At 35.0% G+C, this 22,624-nt stretch overlaps 2 protein-coding genes across 3 annotated transcripts in view; both read right to left on the minus strand.

The window, feature by feature from the left end:
• Positions 1-4,989, minus strand: part of LOC113499208 (katanin p60 ATPase-containing subunit A-like 1) — a 33,729-nt gene extending 28,740 nt beyond the window's left edge. For both annotated transcript variants that reach the window (XM_026879587.1, XM_026879585.1), the window contains exon 1: positions 4,493-4,989. In XM_026879587.1, the coding sequence (XP_026735388.1) occupies positions 4,493-4,684 (192 nt within the window). In that variant the 5' untranslated portion in view covers positions 4,685-4,989. The remainder of the gene's footprint in view (positions 1-4,492) is intronic.
• A 688-nt stretch (positions 4,990-5,677) lies between these two features.
• LOC113499227 (trafficking protein particle complex subunit 10) lies at positions 5,678-22,511 on the minus strand. The gene is made up of 15 exons (XM_026879622.1): positions 22,145-22,511; positions 21,862-22,070; positions 20,807-21,199; positions 20,185-20,484; positions 16,433-16,642; positions 15,808-16,046; positions 15,187-15,369; positions 14,428-14,859; positions 13,659-14,142; positions 12,955-13,137; positions 12,334-12,564; positions 11,542-11,805; positions 11,109-11,190; positions 10,602-10,730; positions 5,678-10,011 (listed from the first exon to the last, which is right to left on the minus strand). The coding sequence occupies exons 1-15, from the start codon at positions 22,206-22,208 to the stop codon at positions 9,878-9,880; spliced, it is 3,537 nt and encodes a 1,178-aa protein (XP_026735423.1). The 5' UTR covers positions 22,209-22,511; the 3' UTR covers positions 5,678-9,877.
• Between the last annotated feature and the right edge of the window lie 113 nt (positions 22,512-22,624).

Consider the following 22,624-nt stretch of genomic DNA (forward strand, 5'->3'; position numbering starts at 1 on the left):
ACGTGGGCTGTGATGGGTTTATTATGTGGAGCAAAGATGAGGTTATGGGAATCTAGAACTATTAAGATAACTTTTTGAGTTGAGATTCGCGTTATTTCTGCTTTCATACAAAAGTTATGTTTCGTTCTCATGGCGAAGCAAAATGAGTTGTCTATTAACAGGAGTTTTATTAAGGTAAACACTATAATCGTGATACCCGTTGGTTTAATCTAAATGCAACCTGAAATAACATTTACAGCAGACGCAAGTTTATAAAAATCGTTAAATGGTAGCTTAACGATCGGAAATGATGACGTTACAAGTAAACTATGCTACAGTTAAAATAAACTAATTTAGTAGTGGGTTTCGCACGAGTCTCCACCCACATACGTATCCGCTGTATACTTATAGTAGCTTAAGTACTGCCAAGTGTAAAAGAGTCTTTAAGCTCAAAGGCTCATAAAACAGACCAATTGAGTCTTGAAATTGATTACAGTTGAGTATAAATTTCTCGTTTCATTAGAGGAATAGAAGAAATTCTAGTTAAGCTCCGTAAACTACATAGAGGCATCATTAAGGCGTAAGATTGCGTCGGTATATGTGAATTAGTGTACCATTGACCTCATCACCGAGCATTATTGAAGATAAATGATGATACGACACACTGACACAACAAATTAGATGGGAAACAAGATTGATTACTATCTCAAGAACCTATTATAAAAATAAATAGCGAAACACAAATAAAATTACGCACATTTATGACAGGTAATCGAATACATGCAAATTTATCTGTACATAGAGAATTTAGTGGTAATTTTGACACTTTATTTGGTGTTTAAAAACCTCTGTTTCAAGTTCTGGAAATACCCTAAGGGCGATAAAATATTCCGCGGGCTTTATTCGTACTTTATGTTTGCTAAAAAGTTGAAGTACAAAGGCATACATAATAACTTATTGTGATCTGCAATGCCAATATACACTTATTCTTTACATGCATATGCTTAGCAATAAACATTACGCTTATAAAACTTGTCAAAGAGGTAAAAATGTTTGCAATAAAAAAGCTAATATTTTTCAGGATATGCGTTCAAGAATCACAACAAACATCTTGGGCCATTAGTAATACTTATTATACACAAAGAAGTGCAAAACTGTAATACATGTTGGTCTCAAGGCAGAAGGTAATTTACGTAATACACCAAAGATGATTGATAGACCATTTCAAGCTAAAGAAACATAATAGATGTGGTGTTTAATGCCAAATTGGTCATGGATCCAATATAAGGATGTGATTCAGCAGATTGTGTAGAAAAGAAAACTTCAATAAAGGAAGTATATGTCGAGGTTTCACTGCAAGTAGGTACAGCTTGATAATTGGTGTTAATTATTCAAATTGAATTAGTTATTTGGCTATAAATATTAAGTAACAATGGAGGTAATATAATTTATTGATAGGATACGACTGCACGGATAGCCGAGAGACGGTCACCACACCACGGTTAAAAAACTACGCGCGACATGTAGTAAGTTCGATCCCAGCGAAGGACACGCATTTTATTGACAAATGCTGGTTTTGAGCATTATTTTGTGCATTTGACTTGAATTGGAACACAAGTATTGAATGCTTAGTGCGAAATTTGCATATTAAAAAGTTAAAGCAATTTCATTCAAATCCATATCTAAAAGCACTTAAATGTCATAATAAACATTGTATGTGTGAGATGATCCAACGGTAAGAAGTTGCTTTCCTAACTAAAGCAACTCGTAGCATGCAACATTAATTACTACATAATAATTTGGCTGTCTTATTAATGACTATAAGAAAAACAAATGGATTAAGACCATGTTGCTTACTCATTCATTGTTTGTATATCAATGACAATGCAACAGTTGTATAAAACAGTTTGCCAACCTGTTACTTACATGCATTGTTTAATTTATCAGTATGGAAACTAACATTCAAGATTATTTTAATTCTTTATACCTACCTTTGTAAACGATTAAAAAATATATGAAATCAGAGAATAAGCATTGCCCTTCTTGATTTTTTCAGTATTTTATACCTACCCGCACATTACCAGCAGTTGGTATGAACATATTAACATCTGTAGCAAACAGGGTACTGTTCCACTTTAATAAGGAGAGCATTATGCAAAGAGATGTCTAAAGTCTAAATAGGTATGTTCATAAAGATCCAAATACTTCCATATCCGCACTTAAATTTTAAACAACATGCTATAAGGCTTGCATGGAAACAAGATAATGCAAAAGGTTATCATAAAAAGAGGATGTTGATTATTGTTGATCCACTTTCAAGAATATGACAGTGAAAGATTGTTAGTAAACAGGACTTTGAAACATGTATCAGGTGAATATGACCAAGACTATGAGTACTTGTAATGGATCTGCTTTGATTCTTTGTATTCTTTGTCAATTATAGGGGCAATAGGTTATACCCCCTATAATTAGAAATTCAGAATTGTGCTATACCATATAATACAATTCTGAATCACCATAGTCAGAGAAAGGCCAAGCCAACAGGAAGACTGCTTTTGGCAATCTGAAAGCAATTGATTGGATTACCTTTTGAACTTGCGTTAGGTCTATATGATAATAATCAAAATAAAAAGTCAGATAAGCCTATTAGAGAGATCAAAACTGGTGGGAATTGCTATAAACATCAATAGTAATAACTTGTTAAATTAATAACAAGATTTTGGATATATCTTATAACACAATACAGCAATATTAAACCTTATTTCAACGGCACAGAGCACATTATATATACTCTGATATCTAAATCAGGGACCATGACTACTGAATGCTTATTAGTAAGGGTAAGTGTCTGATTCAGTGTTTGAATACCCCGGGTTAGGGTAGGAGAACATGATTCAGTGTAGTTATACTTGTTTACCAGTGACATGTGACTCACTACTGCACTTTCGTCCTCATAAAGCGCATGATATATGATTAGTTTATCTTCACGCTTAAGATATAATGTGAATAATTTTGATATGAATATGAGGTACCTTGTTAGAGTCTTGGCATCTTCAATGTCTTCATTTGTTTAACATTTTATGTATTTTAGCGGGTGTATATCATTGGTTGCATAATAAAAAGGAAAAGAGAGTTTTAAGTGAGTCATAATCTTAACATGATTAAACATTTCAGAGTAATTTTAAAGAGATGAGTAATATTTTAAAGGATATTTCAGTAAATGTGCAATATTATTTTCTTTTTTAATTTCGTTGTATACTCCAAGGGCTGATTCCTAGACTATGATACAGATAAAGTCAAACAGACTAACAAAACACACAAATCCAAGCATTTTTTATGTAAAAAAAAAAGTTAACACGCAACTATTGCAGCAAATGTTTAGTTAAACTGTAGTACGTAATAGTATAATAAATTTACAAATTACATACAGAAGATAAAAGATTTTGAGATATTTATCATTAGTTAAATAATCTTAACATGTTGATAACAATATTTGTGTGTCACTGACTTTGCTGTTCAAATTAACCGTTCTTATCTCTGTACTACCATTTTAGTAACTGGTGTTATATTAGTTAATAATTTGCATTATCATGAGTTTATTAACTGAATCATAACAGAGGTCGGTAACTTGGAAAAGCCTTGCAGGGGACAGCAACAGAATGAGTTAATTTATGAAGAGATATTAGTGTTCAAGTATATTTCACATCTGAAGTTCTAAAGAGGGTAAGCACATCAATGTGTTTTGTAATATGATACAGACATCGCCTGAATGCAACAAACTTCTATGATGTTGTCAGGTAACAACTATCAATATTGAAAACATAATTATCAGATTGCATTTATCATATTTCATTCATTGTAGAAGAATTTTATTATTAAAATCATCTTGCACATAAAAAGTGCTCTGTCAATTACTAGGAATGTCGACAGCCGATTTCAGTTATGTGTCTCGTTTACATTACCACAACTAAATAGTTTTAGGACATTTACATAAATACATAAAACTTCCTTGTACTTCATAGCTTTGTTTACATGGTAATTTATTCTTAATGCCACATTTAAGTTTAATTTATTGACCACAATCCCAGGCATATTGCTATGCAAAATATTATAAATTTTCTTCAAACCATTAAGTTTTAATAAGATGTAAATTTATTTTTTCTTTTGAGGGCCACATGTTTTGAACGTTGATTTTTCCCTTTTACATATCACACACTTTTAATATAAGTGACCAAGGCTAGATGTTAAAGTTTTACACTTATATTGAGATAAATTGGATGATGTTAGTTTCAAAGCATGCAGAAAAACAGACAGGTAACCTAGATGTCGATACCAAAAAGGGCATAAACAAACCTAAATGGTAATTAACGTAACGCTGCGGGTGGCCTTCCGCCTTCCTACCGAAGGCGCAACTATTTAGCACGGCTTATCATAAAAGGAAACGTTACAATTCAAGGTAAGCCACCTATGAAAAACACGATAGAAAAACTACATAGAAGTAGAAGGTACTCACGAGCTGCCACTTGGACTTGCGCGTGGGGTCTGCGATGGTGATCAGCAGCCTGTGGATCATCTGCACCGTTCCCTCGTAGTACACCAGAGCCGACTCATAGTTCCCCATCAGTGCCATCTCCCTGGCCAACTTCGTGTTCTCGCAAATTTCGCCAACAGAAACTGCCATTATTGTCATTCCCGCTGCGTACATGTAACTTATCCTCAGAGAAAACGTTGTGGTCCTTCGTGGAGACGGAGACCTCTTCGAAGATTACAATCGCGTGTGACATCCAATAATCCGAATGTAACACTTCGCATTTTCACAACATAACCCACACGACTTCCATTGCGTTTCTATGTTATTCACTTTGCACGTTGCAAATGTGTGATTACGTGTGGTACTACTTATCTCATGGTTTGGTTGAATTTATAAAATTATGACCATATTTTTAAGACAAAACAAACTTATCAATTTCGTTCGACAGTTCACAATCACAATCGCTGGTCGACTGCCAACCTAAAAGTAATTAGCCAATGACGAACTTGTAGAATTTGTATTGTGATGTTGGTAGAAATGGTTACTAAACCAGATGTTCAAGAATTATGATATGTAAAATCGACTAAATGGCTTTCCACCAAAAAAATATCTTATGGGCTAAACTAACGAAAACGATGGTAACAAAAATAATTAAACGGGACATTACAAAACGGTAATTTAAATTGAATGTACCGATCGGCACTTTTTCAATGACTATGAAAAAAGTTGTTAACAAATTTTGAAAAGAAATAGTTAAATTCCATATCTTATTCGAAGTAACTAAGACAATGTTATAGGTGTTTTCGATATTGCTTTTTTACATTGAATAAATGTAACTTTGGTGGATGGCATATTCAGGGCCGGATCTAGGGGCCCAGGGGCCCCGAGGCAACAAGGGAGTGGGGGCCCCTTGGTTGAAGTTAAAGTGTTTTTAGATGCCTACTTTGGTGGTGGGCCCCTGGTCATAGTGGTGGGCCCCTAGGCACTGGCCAAAAGTGCCTTATGGATAATACGGCACTGGGCATAGCGGTCGGCTTACCAGCTATTTATGATTTATTGCCAGTTTTACGATGAGTCGCACTGATTTAACAGTTTAAGCAACTGTGATTGTTTAGACATTGTTTAATCATCAAAGGGCTAGAATTGGTGTAAAATAAAACAAGAACGCTAACAATAAACATTATATTCGTAGTTCTAGATATAATACATAGTATGAAACATAAATACAATCTCCAGTTATACAGTATTACACCTATTTACATTAACACCTTGCTTTCGTAGACTTTTAGCGATGAATGAAACGGTCAAATATTAATTAACAACAATTTCAAAATTATTATAAAAAACTAAATATAATCAGAAAATTGTTTACTAGTAAAATAATCTGTGCCGTCATATTTTTGAAGTTTTTTTCTTTTTGTCGTCTATAAACATTCATAATGATCCAAAATGGACGATAGTTAATGATTTAGTAATTTCAACATTGTATGCATATCATGTCCAGTTTCTTTAAATAAATATGAATCACTAATCGTCTAAATTGGATCATCGCTAATAATTCACTTATAAAACAAAATAAATACACTTTATGGAAAAGTCAATAACTTAATGAGAACTATATGGTAATTAAACCAAATATATTATGAATGTCTAATCATGCTACAAGATAAAACTAGACTAACCTCATTAATTTGCAACACTGAAAATGTTGTCAGAGTAAATAATTAGCAAATTAATGAAGTGTTGCCTTACTAAATATCTAAGCATCTTACATTAAACAATAAAAAATATGTCACACCTAGTGAGTATACTCATTTTTTTTTCTACCACAACTTGTTTACAAAACTAAACGTTTGCCTTTTGCATTGCTATTTTCAGCTATAAAATTACTATGATGGCTAGCAATAGTAACTAATAGATTGTGTACATCAAATAATTCTTTGGATATCTTATACTTAAGAAGCTCATAAATATTTATTCGCATTCGCATATACGATGGAAATTAACACAGGGATGTTTAAGTAAGTTTGTTTCAATAAGGTGATTAATCTCTTTTCTTTACGATTTAAAATAGCTGCTTGTACTATGAGCTCATAAAGCAAGACTTTTACCGTTGTTGAAGCGAGACGACACATCATCCTTCGTGTAGCACTGGCTCATTTACCCAACTGGATTTGAAGAACACGAAAAGGTCACAGAATTTTCGATAAAACTTAAATATAAAGTTACCTTGAAGTAGTTTCTTTAGCTTCTTATACAAATATCTTTCTTACAAAAAACACTCGGAAAAGTCAAAACATATAAATCTCTTGTCAAAAATCAACAAAAACTATTGAACTTAACAACATGCACCAAGTTTAATAACAAGATATACAAAGACAACTAAAATAACTTGAACTTGTTATGTAATAAAGAATTTGGTGTTACCTCTATATAATTCTAGCACCAAATTGTATATACAACTTATAAGAGAAAAAATAAAGACAAGATAGAGACTAGGTAGACGTAATCGTTGTAGCGAAATAAGTATGGCGTAAACAAAACAACTCAAAGATAAACCACGCTCACAATTTTAACAGTCGGTACAATCAAGAAGTCTGATTGGTTGGTTGAATTGAGGCGTTACCACAGAACGTGATATTGAGAATCCCATTTTGAACTTAATTCAGATTGAAAATCTAAACATAGTTGATTTTCTACACATTTTCTAGAACCACGTGTTGCAAGAAACAATTGGGATCTTAATTTTATGATAATTTTGTTACATCGCCGTCTATAGAATAAATATTATTTTTATGACAATTTCACTTACTGTAATTGCTAACGCATAGAAAGACCTCTATTTAGCCTTAGTCTGTCTTCTCGCTATACTGTACTAAAGTGTTTATAACTGTCATATAATAGAGAAAACCCAGAAAACATGCGATAACATATACAGAAATTATTTTCTTAGTCTGTCGAGTCCATACCTTGAATAATTCGTAAAATAAAACGATATTAATGTCAGTTTTAACTCTACGTTATACAATTACAACTAACACATAGCTAGCTATATTATAATAGACCTAAATGTAATGAAAATAAGGTCAAATATTTATTGTATTAGTATTTAACACATATCATACATAAAAAACATGTTGTGTTAGATGGAAATCCCTAATTTTTGTTTGTTAGAAGCTCTAATATCTTTTATAATGAAACTGAAGTATAAATAAGTCATTATGGCACTAGATAAATGAATATATTCGTGAATAAAGTCATTAAAATAACGACTATAATGCAAAAAATAAGATTCAAATAATTTATTTCAGTACTTCAGAAGATTAGATTTTTGGCAGCTTATATTGTTTTCATACGTTGATACGGAACGAGATATTGAAACTGAGACTGGGAGCAAACCTCCTTATAAATCAAGACTATGTGTGGAGTATAACCCTCCCATCAGATGAAAACTGACGTATAATTTCAATTAATAAAAGACTTCCTCTACATTTTGTTGACCTTTCTATAAAAACACATGCTTTCAGTACAGTTAAAAAGAAGGTTTTGAAAAATCGTCAAACAAAGTATAAAATATTTTAAAGTATATTATTTACGCATATAACCTTACAAAGCATATGATTTATCACATGTTGGTGGTCCAATTTTTTATTCACATATAATTTCGTAAGCAGTTTCAATATTAACTATATCTTTCAATATTTAATTTTATCATTGTCTGGAAAATATGTATAGAATAGAAGCTTATATCTCTTCGAGTATATAATAGCAGCGTCGTTTAATACAGGTAATATACAATGAGCGATAAATATTTGCCTTAAAGCATTTTTTTCGTTACCTAACAAAAGTTCTTGAATGCAAATATTGATTCACAATTAATTTTTTATAACCCATATTAAGTTTTAAGCATTATGTTAATATAAGCCCTGCATACACGACGCAACACAAGTCTCCAATATTCGACCGAAACAAGTCTCAATGGAAAGTCGTGTAAAGGAAACTTGCATTGTTTCATGTACAAAGAGCCTTACTTCGACAGTTATTATATTAATTCAAGCATTTACAATTCGTTTGTATCTACCACTCAACATCCATCATGATGATAATATCAATTATTTATTTTAACATTAAAGTTAAAAATCCAACATAACTTTTGAGCTTGATAGTATAGTTTATGAAACCATAAAAAAGCTATAACACTTCAAAAACGCAATGGACGTATTTCTTTTCACAATCTAGGTATGTATTTTGACAGCTAGTATTTCATTAACGTTTAGTCGATTTTTGGTAAATGTCACGATTTCATGAATAGTCAGCTTTATTTTTATAGAGTTCAATAATACTAGCTCTTGTCTTCTTAGTCTTAAAATGTCTTTTAAATGCTTAAAACATGTTATTGAATTTATTTTTTATTATTTAGGTATAGGTATGGAGATGTATAAATCCCAATTCAAGTTAATTCGAAAGAGTTAGTCTTTATGAGAACACGGAGACTTTACAACTATAATATTACGTCTACAGTTATAAAATCTTATATTTCTAGCCACGTACAGACAGAAAGTGGAATACATCCTGAGCAAAAGCATATAATCGCTATAATTATCGATTTATTTAATCGACTAAACACATCTGCTTCGATTACTCGACTTCCTCAAGCGTGTATTCCAAGCTGATGCGTTTTATCTTTAAATAAATAATTGTAAGCTCAAATCTTATAAACACACCCCATTTTCTAAAGGCTGATCACTATTATCACTGCTCACGATCTGTCTTGAAGTTAATTAATTATCGTAATGGTTATAACACTTCAAGACAAACACAGCTATCGAGGTTTCAAACGTCTAAAAGTCAAACAAACAATCATAGAAGTTTAATTCTGATATTTGTTGAACTTTTGATGTTTGATAGATGCTTAGCTAACTTTTGCATTGAACAGCCTTTTACGGCCGTTTTCAATATACTATCTGTCGATGTATTTGACTACTAGCGATAGAATTATTACGCACATGGTATGGAGATTATTATTTATTTAATAGGGGTTTACTTAAGCGTATTTATCTAACCGACCGACTAATTTCAGACCCGAGTTTCTTAATCACGAAGGGACAAGACTCTTAATCTCTCAAACTGACGAGGCGGTGGGCACCCGTAAATACGTGTGAGTAAACTGTTAATAAATAAATAATTACTAAAGTTATAATATGGAGCTTATTGGAAAAATACTATCTTTAATAGCCAAATACTAAGATAGAAAATCGAACAAGACCGTTAGAAATGGAGTTCAGTATAGTCTTATTAAGCTGTAACGTGTTGTAACATATATTTATTTGTCAATAGTTATATACTTTCGTTTTACTTAGCTTACATTCAGGACAGTACATCGAGGTGTTCTTTTGGCATCGGCGGCAACACGTGGACTTGCTTCGCTTTGCCCGCGTGGTACACCTGCCCGGGACTGAAGGGCTCCAAGCGAGGGTGGGCCGATATGTCCTTCTTTGGATCTACGAATTTGAAATAGTTTGTATTAGCTAAGAAGCTAATATAAATACAGCCAATGGCGTTTATGTTGCGTTGCATTTATTGGTAGAAGAGTTATAGTCAAATGCCATTATTAAAAATGGAAAATTTACTTGTTTAAAGTAAATTGGATTCAGTTGGTTCGCCAACAGTGCCTAACACACTTGAGTAAATGCGCATAGCTAGTTGTGGCTCTAACATGTTACCTCATCCCTGAATAACACTAACTTGGCATGTTGGTCTAGTGATTAGTGGCTCTGACTCTGACTGCTATGCCGGAGGTCGTGGGATCGATTCCCACCCAGGACAAATGTTTGATGTGTGATGAGCACAATAATTTGTTCTATGTCTGGGTGAAATTTACTTATATATGTATTTAAATATATATAAGTATGTTTATCACTTGCTTAGTTTGAGACTAGATGGCATTGTGTAAAAGTTGTGGAATATCATTATTTGTCAGGTACCAAGGAAAATTATCTATCAATGTAGCCATGTACTATAACAAACTTGTTTAAAGCACATTGTCAATCAAAACTAAACCTTATTTTACCACTCATAAAGACGACATTACCTTTGGTGTTAGCAGCAATGTACTTGGACAGTCGCACAGTGGGTAGCGGTAAGTACCCGGCGACGAGCGGCATCACGTCCAGTGTCACACACTGCGGCTCAGTGCTAGTGCACTCCATGGTAATCACTCCTGGAATGTTGGAGTAGTATAATATTATTATAGAGTAATGTGAAAGTTAACTTTCTTGAGAGATATTAAATGCAATAAAAATGTGCAACTATGTTATTTGATTGTTTCATGCACACTAATAAATAAAATAGAACAGGTATGAACACGGCTTGATCGATGTGACTGTTTATTTTTTTGAAGGGAAGTATACGAAGTGTGAATAAAAAATTATGAAGGAATAGGAAATCCATTTGCGACAAACCTCAGGAATATTTTTTATAAAAATAGTTCTATTTTACAAGATGAAACGGTATTCCAAGATTTCGAGCATTGGCCGAAACACGAACAAGAATGACAAGTAGATCCCAAGGAATATGCGGTCATTATGTTAATTTTTACCTGCAGTACGTCCCAACACGGCCCACATGGTCTGATCAGCAAGAACTTCGTACATCAACGACGTATATTCTGTTTCGTTTACCTGTAACATCATGAAATTTTCATGGATAAAAGTAAAATATCTAAAACTGTGACCAAATTCACTAATAACATTACGAAGATTGTAAAAAACATCAAAAAACCTATTAGGAAAGTTAAAATTCAAGTTTTTTTTATCGAAATATAAGTCAACTTTCAATTATCTAACTGTCAACAAATTACGGGTTAGCAGGATTTTCCGAAAGGGTAACCGTGGCCCCGTAACAAAGGAACTAACAGGGTGGCTTTTAGTCAGCAGTAGTCAACCCAAAGCGGAAGGAATCTTGAATATTTCTATCCGAAAAAATGTATAGGTATATAATATGTAGATATAAATGAAATATTTCCCACTAACCCTTTGCACGCTCAACTGCAAACAGCACATTTGCGACGCTCGACAAAAGTCCGATCCTTTACTTGGCTCCAATTTCGTCCTTATAACAAACAGCGTCGTATAGTCCTGTATATCAAACGGGCACATGAAGGGCCTGCCCTCTCCTTCAAAGTCCGCCGGCTTGTATTTGACCGAGAACACGGCTTTCATCGGCCCGGCTTTAACTAATGGGTCTTTGAGTAGCTCCCACATGAATGAAGCCGTTGTACCGTCTGAGGCTACCATCTGGAAAAAGTAATTTGTATCTTATTGAGATGAGCAAAAAGTTGTTTTTGCTTTGATGGAAAAACAGGTTTATTTTAGTTCGGTCGACGTTTAGAGTATGATCTGCTTGATCATACTCTAAACGTCGACCTACATCGAGAGGATATAGCAAAAAGGACGATACATACTACTATTATTACAGGAATGTAGAGCAGCGTCTTACTAACAAAACTGCAATAGTTTAGGTTTTATAAGGTGCTAGTAGGCTTCCTGAGAAGGCCTTACAGTGTATTGGAAGCATAGAATCATGACTTAGCAACTAAAATCTGACTGCACTCTTAGCCTTCTAGAACTCAGATATAGGACACCTCGCCAAATCAAATGTAAGGGACGGGTCGCGAGTTTGACCCCCACGTAGGACAAGCATTTGTGCGATCACCGAATACTTAAGTTCGAGCCTGGGTGTCTTATGCTTGTGACTTATATATTTGTGAAATCCCCAGAAGAAGAGAAAGTTTCCTATGCCACGATATAAAACTATATTCTTACCATACAATCCGAATTCTTAGGGTTCAAGTCCGACACACTATTATTCCCATCACAATCCAGCTTTGGGTCTGTCAGCGCGAACTGCACCAGATGTACCACATTGGACTTGAGGGTCACGTGGACTATCTTCCTGGTGTTAGAGGTCAGGAGTCTCCAGGAAGCCACCATGGGGGGTGAGAAGTGGAGGGGCACTTCTGTTGCCGACTCCCACCAAGGACTGGTTAGCCATACCTGAGGGTTAAGAATAATAAAAGTAAAAATTTTTGGAGCATTTCGTCAAATGGGAGTATAAATGGCGTTGAACATAAATGAATATTGTTTATACAGTTTGCATGCTGGGCTTGGTTATAGTACATCCTTGTTACTAGCAATATCCTAGTTAGGCTTATCATTCTGTAGATATTGTTATTCAGCAGTCCAGACTTTAGGAGTAAAATCTTTCGTTCAAATTTAAACCTTTGGTTCTATCATCTTCACATACTACCTGCTAAATGATTTTCAAGCTTTAATGAATGACGCTTTGAAAAAATTAATTACGGCGACGAAAACGACAGAATAACATGGTTCAACGGTTTATGCCAAACTCTTTTATATTAAGGTTATATCATCTTATCTACTCACAGTGTGCTCAATACTCTTCTCCTTCCTAGGCTGTAAGGTAGCAAACAGCCTGAGCGGCACCCTCGTGGTCTGGAACGGCTCCATGGCTTGTACCTTGATGGATAACTCCCGAGTCATCGCAGTGTCATCGTCGGCGAAGCGGATGAGCAGGCCAGCTGAGGTCTTGAGGAGAATTGTTGTATTCTGGAGGTGAGAGAGGTAGTTATTAAAAATCAATTAATACTGCCTATCGCAGTCCACAGTTGGACATAAGCCTCGATAAATGTGAACCAACGGACCGTTGAAAAGCACGTGTCCTTGAATGGAGACAACGTATCGGAAAACGCAGTGTATAATAGATTGTTCTTAAGTCGGATAGAACACGGATCTAAAAAGGGTAGAGGCCTCGGTATGCATAGGGAAGGTGAAGGAGAGAGCTAAAATAAGTGGAATTTTGAATGATAGGCATTCTTTTGATAACTGCATTAAATAAAGTTCAGATGGGTCACCTGAGGTGACCAAAGACACCTGCATCATCTTCATTACCCATTAAAGGTGTCGAAGGACTAACCGCATAAAACCCGATGATCTTTTGTTTAATTTAAATATAGGTTTTAAAAAGTGCATGGGCAGAATTTATGCCGTATCAAGTCCACAAGGCTGATCTACAAAACCTTTGTCAGAAGAATTTGCAGCTCTTAGCCTACAATAATAAAGTTACCAACCTCATCAATATTCGAGCTCCCGCTTGTCACGACCAGCTCCATAGCTTGTTCTAACCCAGCAACAAGATCCTTCTTCGGCTCCACTTTATTCAAATACACATTGACACCCTGAGTCACCACCTCACATCCCATTTTAGTCCCGATCAATACATTCGATAGGAACTCCAATTTCTCCTCGACGACCAGCGAAACTTGACCTAGCTTGAACGTACCACACTTTTTAGCTGTATAATCAAGTGTGAGCTCATTTAAGCCTGGTTTTAATGTTACATTTTCGATTGAGAAACAGTTTTCGTAGTTGTTCCGGAGTGTGGCTGAAGGTTTCCTGTATTTGCAGCTGTCTGATCGTTTGAGGGTCACTTTTGGGTTCTGGCATTCCACCGTGACCTTTTGAAGGGATCTGTCCTCTTTGTAATGTATTTGCGATGTTATGTGTAAAGGGTTTAGAAGTGGGTTTTTAGGTTTTAAGTCGTCCAGTCTTATGCTGAAAAGAAGTAATTATTTAGTATACGAAAACGTGAATTCAATCTGACCATTATGGATGGTTAAATAAAACATTACCCTAAAAGTACCTGAAGGTTAAAATAGAAAAAAGGAATAACTTTTGTTTCCGAAGTATTGTAATTAAAGCCTGAGGTTTTTTCGCTCTACGAAAAATTTAATTCCATTCTTCAGTAAGGTAATTTCAATATTAAAGATTAAACATAAATATTGAAATAGGCGAAGAGATGGAAAAACCTAAATATAATTATAATAGTAATTTTGTTACCTTGTAATTAAGTTAGTCGAGTCGCTGTCAGTTTCCACATGCCCCCGTCGCGGCGAGTTAGTCTGCGATCCTACACTACTGCTAACACTTAAATCAGTCTTATAACTCTTGACGGGAGTCCGTTTCTCCGCCTTATCGTCAACACATCTCTCTATACTAATAGCTGCCTTCGTACAAGTCACATCCTTCGGCAAATAACTCACAATCGCCAGCCGACATTGGACCTTATTGTCAGTGATATAAACACCGCGTTCCGATGGCAGTAAGCTGGCGGATACGACCTTGAAACACTCGTTTAACTCTGTGAGCACTGTTTCAGTTTTGCTGGCTAGTTGCTCGCGTATCGCTTTCATCATTTCCTCGAAGTAAAAGTTTCTGACTAGGATTTCTAATTCGGCGGTACTTGCGATTGTTGCTGAGAGTTTTGTATATCTGAAATAAATAAAGTATTAGTTGTAACATGAAAAGCTATTTTAATTTTTATTGAGCTAACTAGAACATAGTTGAAGTAATATCTAAAGAACCAACACTGAGAGTAAAAACCTAACTACAAAAAGATTATATTCTGATAATATAGAAGCTTTGGAATTAGCCCTAAAGAGGCCTAGCCAACTAGTCTTACTAAGGAGTATCGTGTTGCCGAAAGGGCAGGCGCTTCTCATAAAACCCTAGTAGTAGTACATAGCTGCATCTGATAAAACTGGAAGCTGACCCAACATAATTGGTAAAAGGCTAGGATGATAATATATGACGTCTCACCTATCCATATCATTCATCTTCTTAGCGGCGGCCACCAGTTCGAGCCTGGTCTGCGCCGCCAGGTCCCGCCAGCCCTGCTCCTCATAGGATCGTAACGCGTCCATCAAGAACACTACTGCTTTGCCGGTCTCGCCTAGCTCTGAATAGAAGGCGGCTAGGTCACGGCCTATGAGGCGAGCGAACCTGTGAAGAAAAAAAAGGTTTTAGGCTAGTATAATAATAAAAAACTGTTTGTGAAACATCAGCATTTTCAGGCGCATAGTACGATAAATAGAGTATAGCACTCTCGGTGCAGTGCCAGGCACCGACCAAACGCGGTGCGTTAAAAAGTGTCCGAACAGGATGGGAGTCAACTGAAAACTTTTCTTTACTTGCCCAATATTATAAGTTCCTATCATTAGAAAGAAGATTTTGCGGAAGGGTAGGTCCTTCAAGCGATCGGTATGCTTTGGGTGCAGGTTGTTAAGCTCGCTGTCTATTATGCATAAATGCCATGAAGATAAACCCATACCAAAAAAGACAGGTCCAGTCCAGCACACCCTAGGAGTAAGCCGCACAGTTTGACGAGCTCTCGTAGATAGGAGAAAAATTATTATAATTGGTAAATAGCAGAAAACCAACCTTAACCGTCCAATATGCTTATAAGTCCCCATCGCGAGCTCAGCCAGTTCCAGATAATACTGCTGAAAGCAAGTCTTGCTGCACAGCGCCTCCTTCAGCCGGTCTGTGGGCGTCGGGTGCTGGTTGTTGGGCTCGCTGTCTCCCATGCCGGCTGACAGCATCACCACCAGGTGGAGCTGTTCTGATGAAGGGTCCGGACAGCCCGGGAGTAAGCCGCATAGTTTTCCTAGTTCGTGTAGCTGGGATAAATAGAGTGTAATTAGTAGATTAAGACTTACCTATTAAGACTTAGTTTTGATTTGGCATGGGCACGATCGGATTTCTAATTGTTGTTACTAACTATGGAATAGCGATGAGCCATAAGACTTACATTAGGAACAAGATTGTTGTTCTTTTGCCAGCACAAATTGCCCCTATCAATGCTATAAACTTTACGAAACACTTGAATTTGATGGCAATTGCAACACTGATCTCTAGTTAGTAACTTAAATCACAATAACCATTAGCATGGTGACCGAAACCACTCGAAGAGCGATACACACGGCTATGACGTGCTTAAGGCTGAGTCAAAAGCTCTTAGTCTTACAATCTAAATTAATTAAAACAACTACATATACCAGCTCACCTTATCCTTAGCATTATGCAATAACGGTGCCTGAGTCGCAGTACACATGTCCAGCGCATTATTATTCGCGGCGAGTCTCTCACACGCCCGTAAGGTTTCCGCGCACGCGAGCTGCGCCCAGCACGCCGCAGCGCCCTCTACCGCGCTGGCGCCCAACAGGGACAGCTCGACCAGTGTGTTGTGGACGGTGGATAGACAACGGGAGGCAATCTGGGTTGAGAAAGATGGGGGTTTTTATGAACTTTATAACAACAATTAGTAGCCGTTAACTTAAGATTTAGAATGAAAATTACGTTTGCTGACTGCCGGGTTGGTAATTCTAGATTTTTATGAAGAATTATAACATTTTAACTAAATATTTATTTTCATATAGAGTGGAAATAACGTCGGGTGACTAACGGTTGGCGATTTCACCATTACTTTAAATTAAAATTAGTTTGACAAGCTTTCGAAGAATACACTAATAAACAGGTCTTTAATATCATTTGTATGCAAAAAGTTTTTTCTTTCAGCGCGTACCTTTTATTTTGCCTAAGACAAGACTTAAATTAAACAAAAAAACTTCAGCCAATAAATCAATAACCTTCAAAAACTAACTTTACAACTGAAAAACTAAACTTTCAATGCAAAAACGCTTTCAACATAATTTAAAAATGCGCAACAAGTAACAACATACCGGATGACATAATTAACTTGATTAACATGTACACTTGACCTACCACAACAGTACACAGTTGTACCGACTACGGGACAAGCAGCTCATTGTTACTAATAGTATGTAATGCGTCACTTGGTCAGTCATGGTGAACAGTCGTGAGTATGGTAAAGTATAGTGGGGAACTGTGATTTGAGTGTGAGTTTGTTTGACTACAGATGTGTGTTATGAATTCAAACTAAATTTATTAAGCTGAATAGGTTTTGTTTATTGGTATGAACGCTACAATCAGGCATTACTTATTCCAATAGATTTTTTTGTGTTACATGGCCTATTTGTTTTGAAAGTTTAAATAGGATTAGATAAATAATTTAATATGTTACAAAACGAGGAGACTATAAACGTGCACACTAAACTATTAATACGATATTTATTCCTAACTTCGTCCGCTAGGTTATCTTCATAATCGCGCGGACAAAGTCGCTGGCGCTAGTGTATTGGTGTGTAGACTGACCATATTCGTACATTCAATTGAAGTGCTAAAATAGTCTGTAACTCGTTTATAAACCATTTTTTTATGAAACTTTGAAAAGTAGTTCCTTAGGAGTGATCCTTTGCGTTATTGCACCTTAACTAATCAGAACTTTGGTAGAGAATCAGCTATAAAGTATTATGAAAGAATGTGATGCAGTAATAGGCAAGACAAGGATAGAAGATCGAATACAAGAAGGCGGTACTTTACCAGTTAGTGCCTAAGTATTTAAAGTATTACAAGAATTTATTAACCTTTTTATAAATAGAAAATTATTGCGCAAGCCGTTAATAGAGAATTGTTGAGTAGACAATCATTTGTTTAGCATTTTCTAATAAACATACCTATCCCATAGTTATCCCGCGGCGACTTGATCGACAAAGCGTTTTCAAAATCAGTTTACCCGGTTCTGATATAGGTACGATTTAAATCGTCACAAACTAACTCTTTACGGTATTCCTATTGATTGTTTTAATTAGAGGGTCTAGAGTAGAATATAATTGTGACTTTGCGGTTATATGTATGGCTTCGAATGGGCGTGGCGCCAGATTGTTAATAATGTAAGACAGAATTCTGTGTACTTTAATTATTCTTAGACATCATTTGCGGTGAAGGAAAACAACGTTAGGAAACCTGAAAAACACCACCCACAGTGAGCAAACTTGGTCGAAACTCAAACCTTTCCTAATAGGCCAATGTCTAGAGGGACATTTACAAGCTGTTACGCGTTTATATTTCTAGTAACACATTTCTGCCGAAGCAAGTTCTGAACGCTGTGCATTGCGTGTTAATCACTTCATTCTCTTTTACCTTTCACAGTAACCTTGGATGTGTAACATGCTAGTATACAATTACAAACCTATCTAAATACAATTAACATACATTTATACTGAAAATGCTTATGACAGGATTGCGTTGAAAAGTGCGCAAAAACGTATTGCAATATCCTGAATTGCCATGCCTTCTTGGATGACTTAAGAGATTATACATATTATAGACCTATTAATATTTTAAAGCTAAGAGAGAATTTTATCCGATTGTTTTATAATACGACGGTTTAACGGTTATATTATCTTATATAAGTATATCATCTTACATTACATATAGCTGAACTAAGATTTTGACACTCATGATTCAGGAACGAGCATGATAAAATTTATATAATTACAAAAATGTTGCAGTACCTATAGTCAGTAAGTCTTATTATGATTCAGTCCAGACGTTGCAAACCAAAGGATTTGTATAAGCAAAAAACTACCCGCATGAACAATCTATTTTACACTTTTAAGTATTCATTACTATTCCGATACAAATTCTAATGAAACACATACATTTCTATTGAACTATCGTACACTCCACCACGAGATTCCTGCTTTAAAGCTTTAAAATCGCCCTTATACCAACGGCATAAGGTTGAATTTCCTATATCATTATTAGTACTAAAGACGGATCTGTAGTAATAGGCGGCAGTAATAATTCATAAGACGATTTCTGCAACACTTATTAGACATTAATTGGAGAGTAATTATCTCGAATGGTCGCGTTTGGTTCGTTGTTTATTAATAATTTATGAGACCATTGTATATCATAGAATTAGAAGGAGTTTTACTTACTGAAAGGAAGAAGTAAATTCAAATAAAATTGAAGGCGTATACTTAAAAGATCCTTTTCTATACTCATATTTTACTCATGAAACTCTGTTCGATTCTAGAAGTAATTCGCGTGAGTTGAATTTTATAAAACGTGAAAATTAGTTATAAATTCATATCACGAGTTACGTATAGTGCAGAGAGATATGAGTTTTACATTTCAGATAGAAAATTAACTGTCCGTTTGCCTCTTTGGGGCGTAAATTGTCTACAGAGGATGATTGCCTGTCTATGGGCACGGGATCCAGATATAAACTTATAAGAATCAACCTGAAGCTATTTCTCTCATCAAATGATTAGAAGTTTTAATTACTGTTTACTTTTTACACTTGATTCCACTTGTAATTAGACATATTTAGCAATCATTAAGCGGCACAGCAACCACATAGATTATATCTCTAATAAATCAGAGCTAATCGTGTCGTGTGCTGCTATTGTAACGACGCTCGCGTGGGCAATGATACGTCTCACAAGGTTGTTTCATGCGCAACATATGCTTCTTCATCTACTTTATATTTGATATAAGAAGCGTGATTGTTATTATTATTTTTTTTATTAGAGGTTTTGAATCTGAAAGTTATTGTGTGAAAATTGGTAAAATCTGTTATTCCCGGTAACAAGTTGAAAGTTAAGTTTCAGAATGCCAAAGCCAGGCCTATTTAAAACAAGAGCTCTTGATTTTGAAAGAAAATAAAAAGAAAATGTGCAGATATTAGTAAATCATGAACTTATAAGAAAATAATTATGGGCGTATTTGAAGTGATTTTTTAAATTTATTTTCATTAATCAGATGTTGCATTGGTTGAGTTACTCTGATTGGCAGCTTCATAGTTCACAAACCTTAACAAGCTACCACCAGCGTCTTTCTCTACATAATACACATGTGGTCAAACAATGAAATATCTACAATACATACCTCCCAAGGTTTCGAAGACGGTAACAACATGGCACTTTGACGTTGGAACAAATAACTCCTGAAGTCCAACAGCGAAGCTTTCTTCTTTATAATCAGTTCCCTCAGATGTTGAGGTACTAACGCAGTCAGTCTCACAGCCTGCCATGACGTCACAGGCTGCTTGAATGTCTCAAGCCATTTTGGACTCTCCGTCACATTGGAATTGAGCACAAATTGGGAGAACAGTGCGTCTAATTCATCATACTGGACTAATGCCTCGTCATACAAACCTAGCATTTCAAGTACAAATGCTAGTTGTTCCTGTAAAATAGTAAAGTTTATTAAGATGCTGGGACACAATTTAAGGAAAGCCTGTATCCTAATTTAGCCTACACATGATTTTATCATGAGACATTAATACATATCATTATGTGATATTATACTAAAATAAGATTGTTTTTAAGCCTACGTTTATATGGGACTACTACATATACTTAGTTATGCTAGAATTCAGTTACTCTGAATGGCCCTAATAATAACTACTATGCTTTTGCATATGAAAATATTAGGTCTTATTCACAATATGAGTGACAATAAAAAAATCGCAAAATTTTAAGTCAATACAACAGTATAAAGTACAAACCTGCAAAATAAAATATTTACAAAAATCCCACTCTGGATCATTTCGTTTCTCTCTCTGCTCTCTCATGTACTCCTCAAACTTAATAAGGGTTTTATTATACGCCACGAGGATAAAGTGCCTTATTTTCGCAACAAGAGCCCTCCATGACTCCGCACTCCTTGCTTCGGACTTTATAGGATTAATTACAGATATAAATCTATCTTCTGTCTGCTTTATACCAAAGTCTCCTTTTATCTTGTCCAGTACAGTTGTCCGCGGCAGTAATTTATTTGTCTTTCGTATGTCATAAGTCTCTACTAATACTATCATCCAGTCTGTAATTTTGTTTTTTTCTAGTTGCTTCAGCCATGCCTCTATATCTTCTCTTAGAGTTGTCTTGTAATATTCTATGTCCTGTTAGAAATGCTTATTTTTTACTTTCTATAATTGATAATACTTAGATAAATTTAAAACAAAAGAAAATATTTTTTAGTCACACATGACATGCATATCGTAACAGACAAAACATAAAAATGTGCAACTGTAAGTGACAATATGCACTTACAGTCTATTAGCCAAATCTGATATGTATGTAAATAAAATAAAATGGCCAATTAAATTCAATGGAAGCAATTAAAACTACCATTATGATGCTTCTGTGTAAAATAATTAAGAAGTTTATATTGTACATGTTTATGAAACATAAATTCAGACAATACTATGAACATTACTGGATTAAGACTGGGTACTTTACAATTCATGCATCTATTCAATTGACAGTAAAAATGTATTATAATACAGTAAAATGTTTTATTACTTTTGTGATTGATAACTCTGCTTTTATTTTGTTGATTACGTAATATAAGGCATTTTTATTATTACTTTGGAATAACTTAATAAATGTATGAGGTTTTAGAAAAAAAAGAATTGTTGCATTTCATATTTAACTTAGCAGTTATTATACAGAGTTGAGAAAGATTTTTTTTTAAGTAAATAATCAGAATGTTTAGGCTACACCTTAGTGTTTTAAAAATTAATATTAGTAAATATTTATCTATATCATAATAAATACAAACCACACAATCTGTCCAGTAAATATGAAATATTGGCTTCTTCAATAGATTCAATTCAGACTGTCTGTCTTTATTGAATTTGGTGAATGATGCCTCCAAATAAACAGACTTGGTTGCTCTCCCATACGACCTTCTCCACTCGCAGGAGTCCTGCGGTATCGCGGCCACCAGCGGGGCCTCTAGGGTGCAAAACAGATTCCAATCGCCCGAGCCTAACACCAAATTAACATTAATATGTTTCACGTAACAACTTCATACAAAAACATTTAACGTAAACACCACTTACATGTTACAATCGGTTTGTGTGTCATTCCTTCACGGTCGGCTGTAATACTATCGACACCCTTCATTTTTCATCCACTTTTCATTATTAACACTTTCCGTATATTTTGCGGGCATGACACAAATAACACTCCGCTTATTAGTACAAACGGAATCCACCCACTTTATTTGCAAATATTAAATTGCGACAAACATATGGATATCAACACTACATGAATTCCAACAGCTAATTAACTAACGTGAATAGGAGAGATCATTATTTCTTGTTATTTTTAACTCGTTTTGACTTTTTAGAAGAAATTAAAAACGAGAATTTGTCAAAACTCGCTGTCATCACCCAACTCGACAGATAATTACGTTTCGTTTCATGTTATTGTGGTAAATAATCATTAAACATTTAAAACAGAAGTACAGCGTGACCCTTGCAAGAAAATAAAATAATTTCGTAATTTCCTAAGAGACAAATTATGACAGGAGAAAAAAA

This window comes from Trichoplusia ni, chromosome 12 (genome assembly GCF_003590095.1).
Source record: "Trichoplusia ni isolate ovarian cell line Hi5 chromosome 12, tn1, whole genome shotgun sequence".
NCBI lineage: Eukaryota > Metazoa > Arthropoda > Insecta > Lepidoptera > Noctuidae > Trichoplusia > Trichoplusia ni.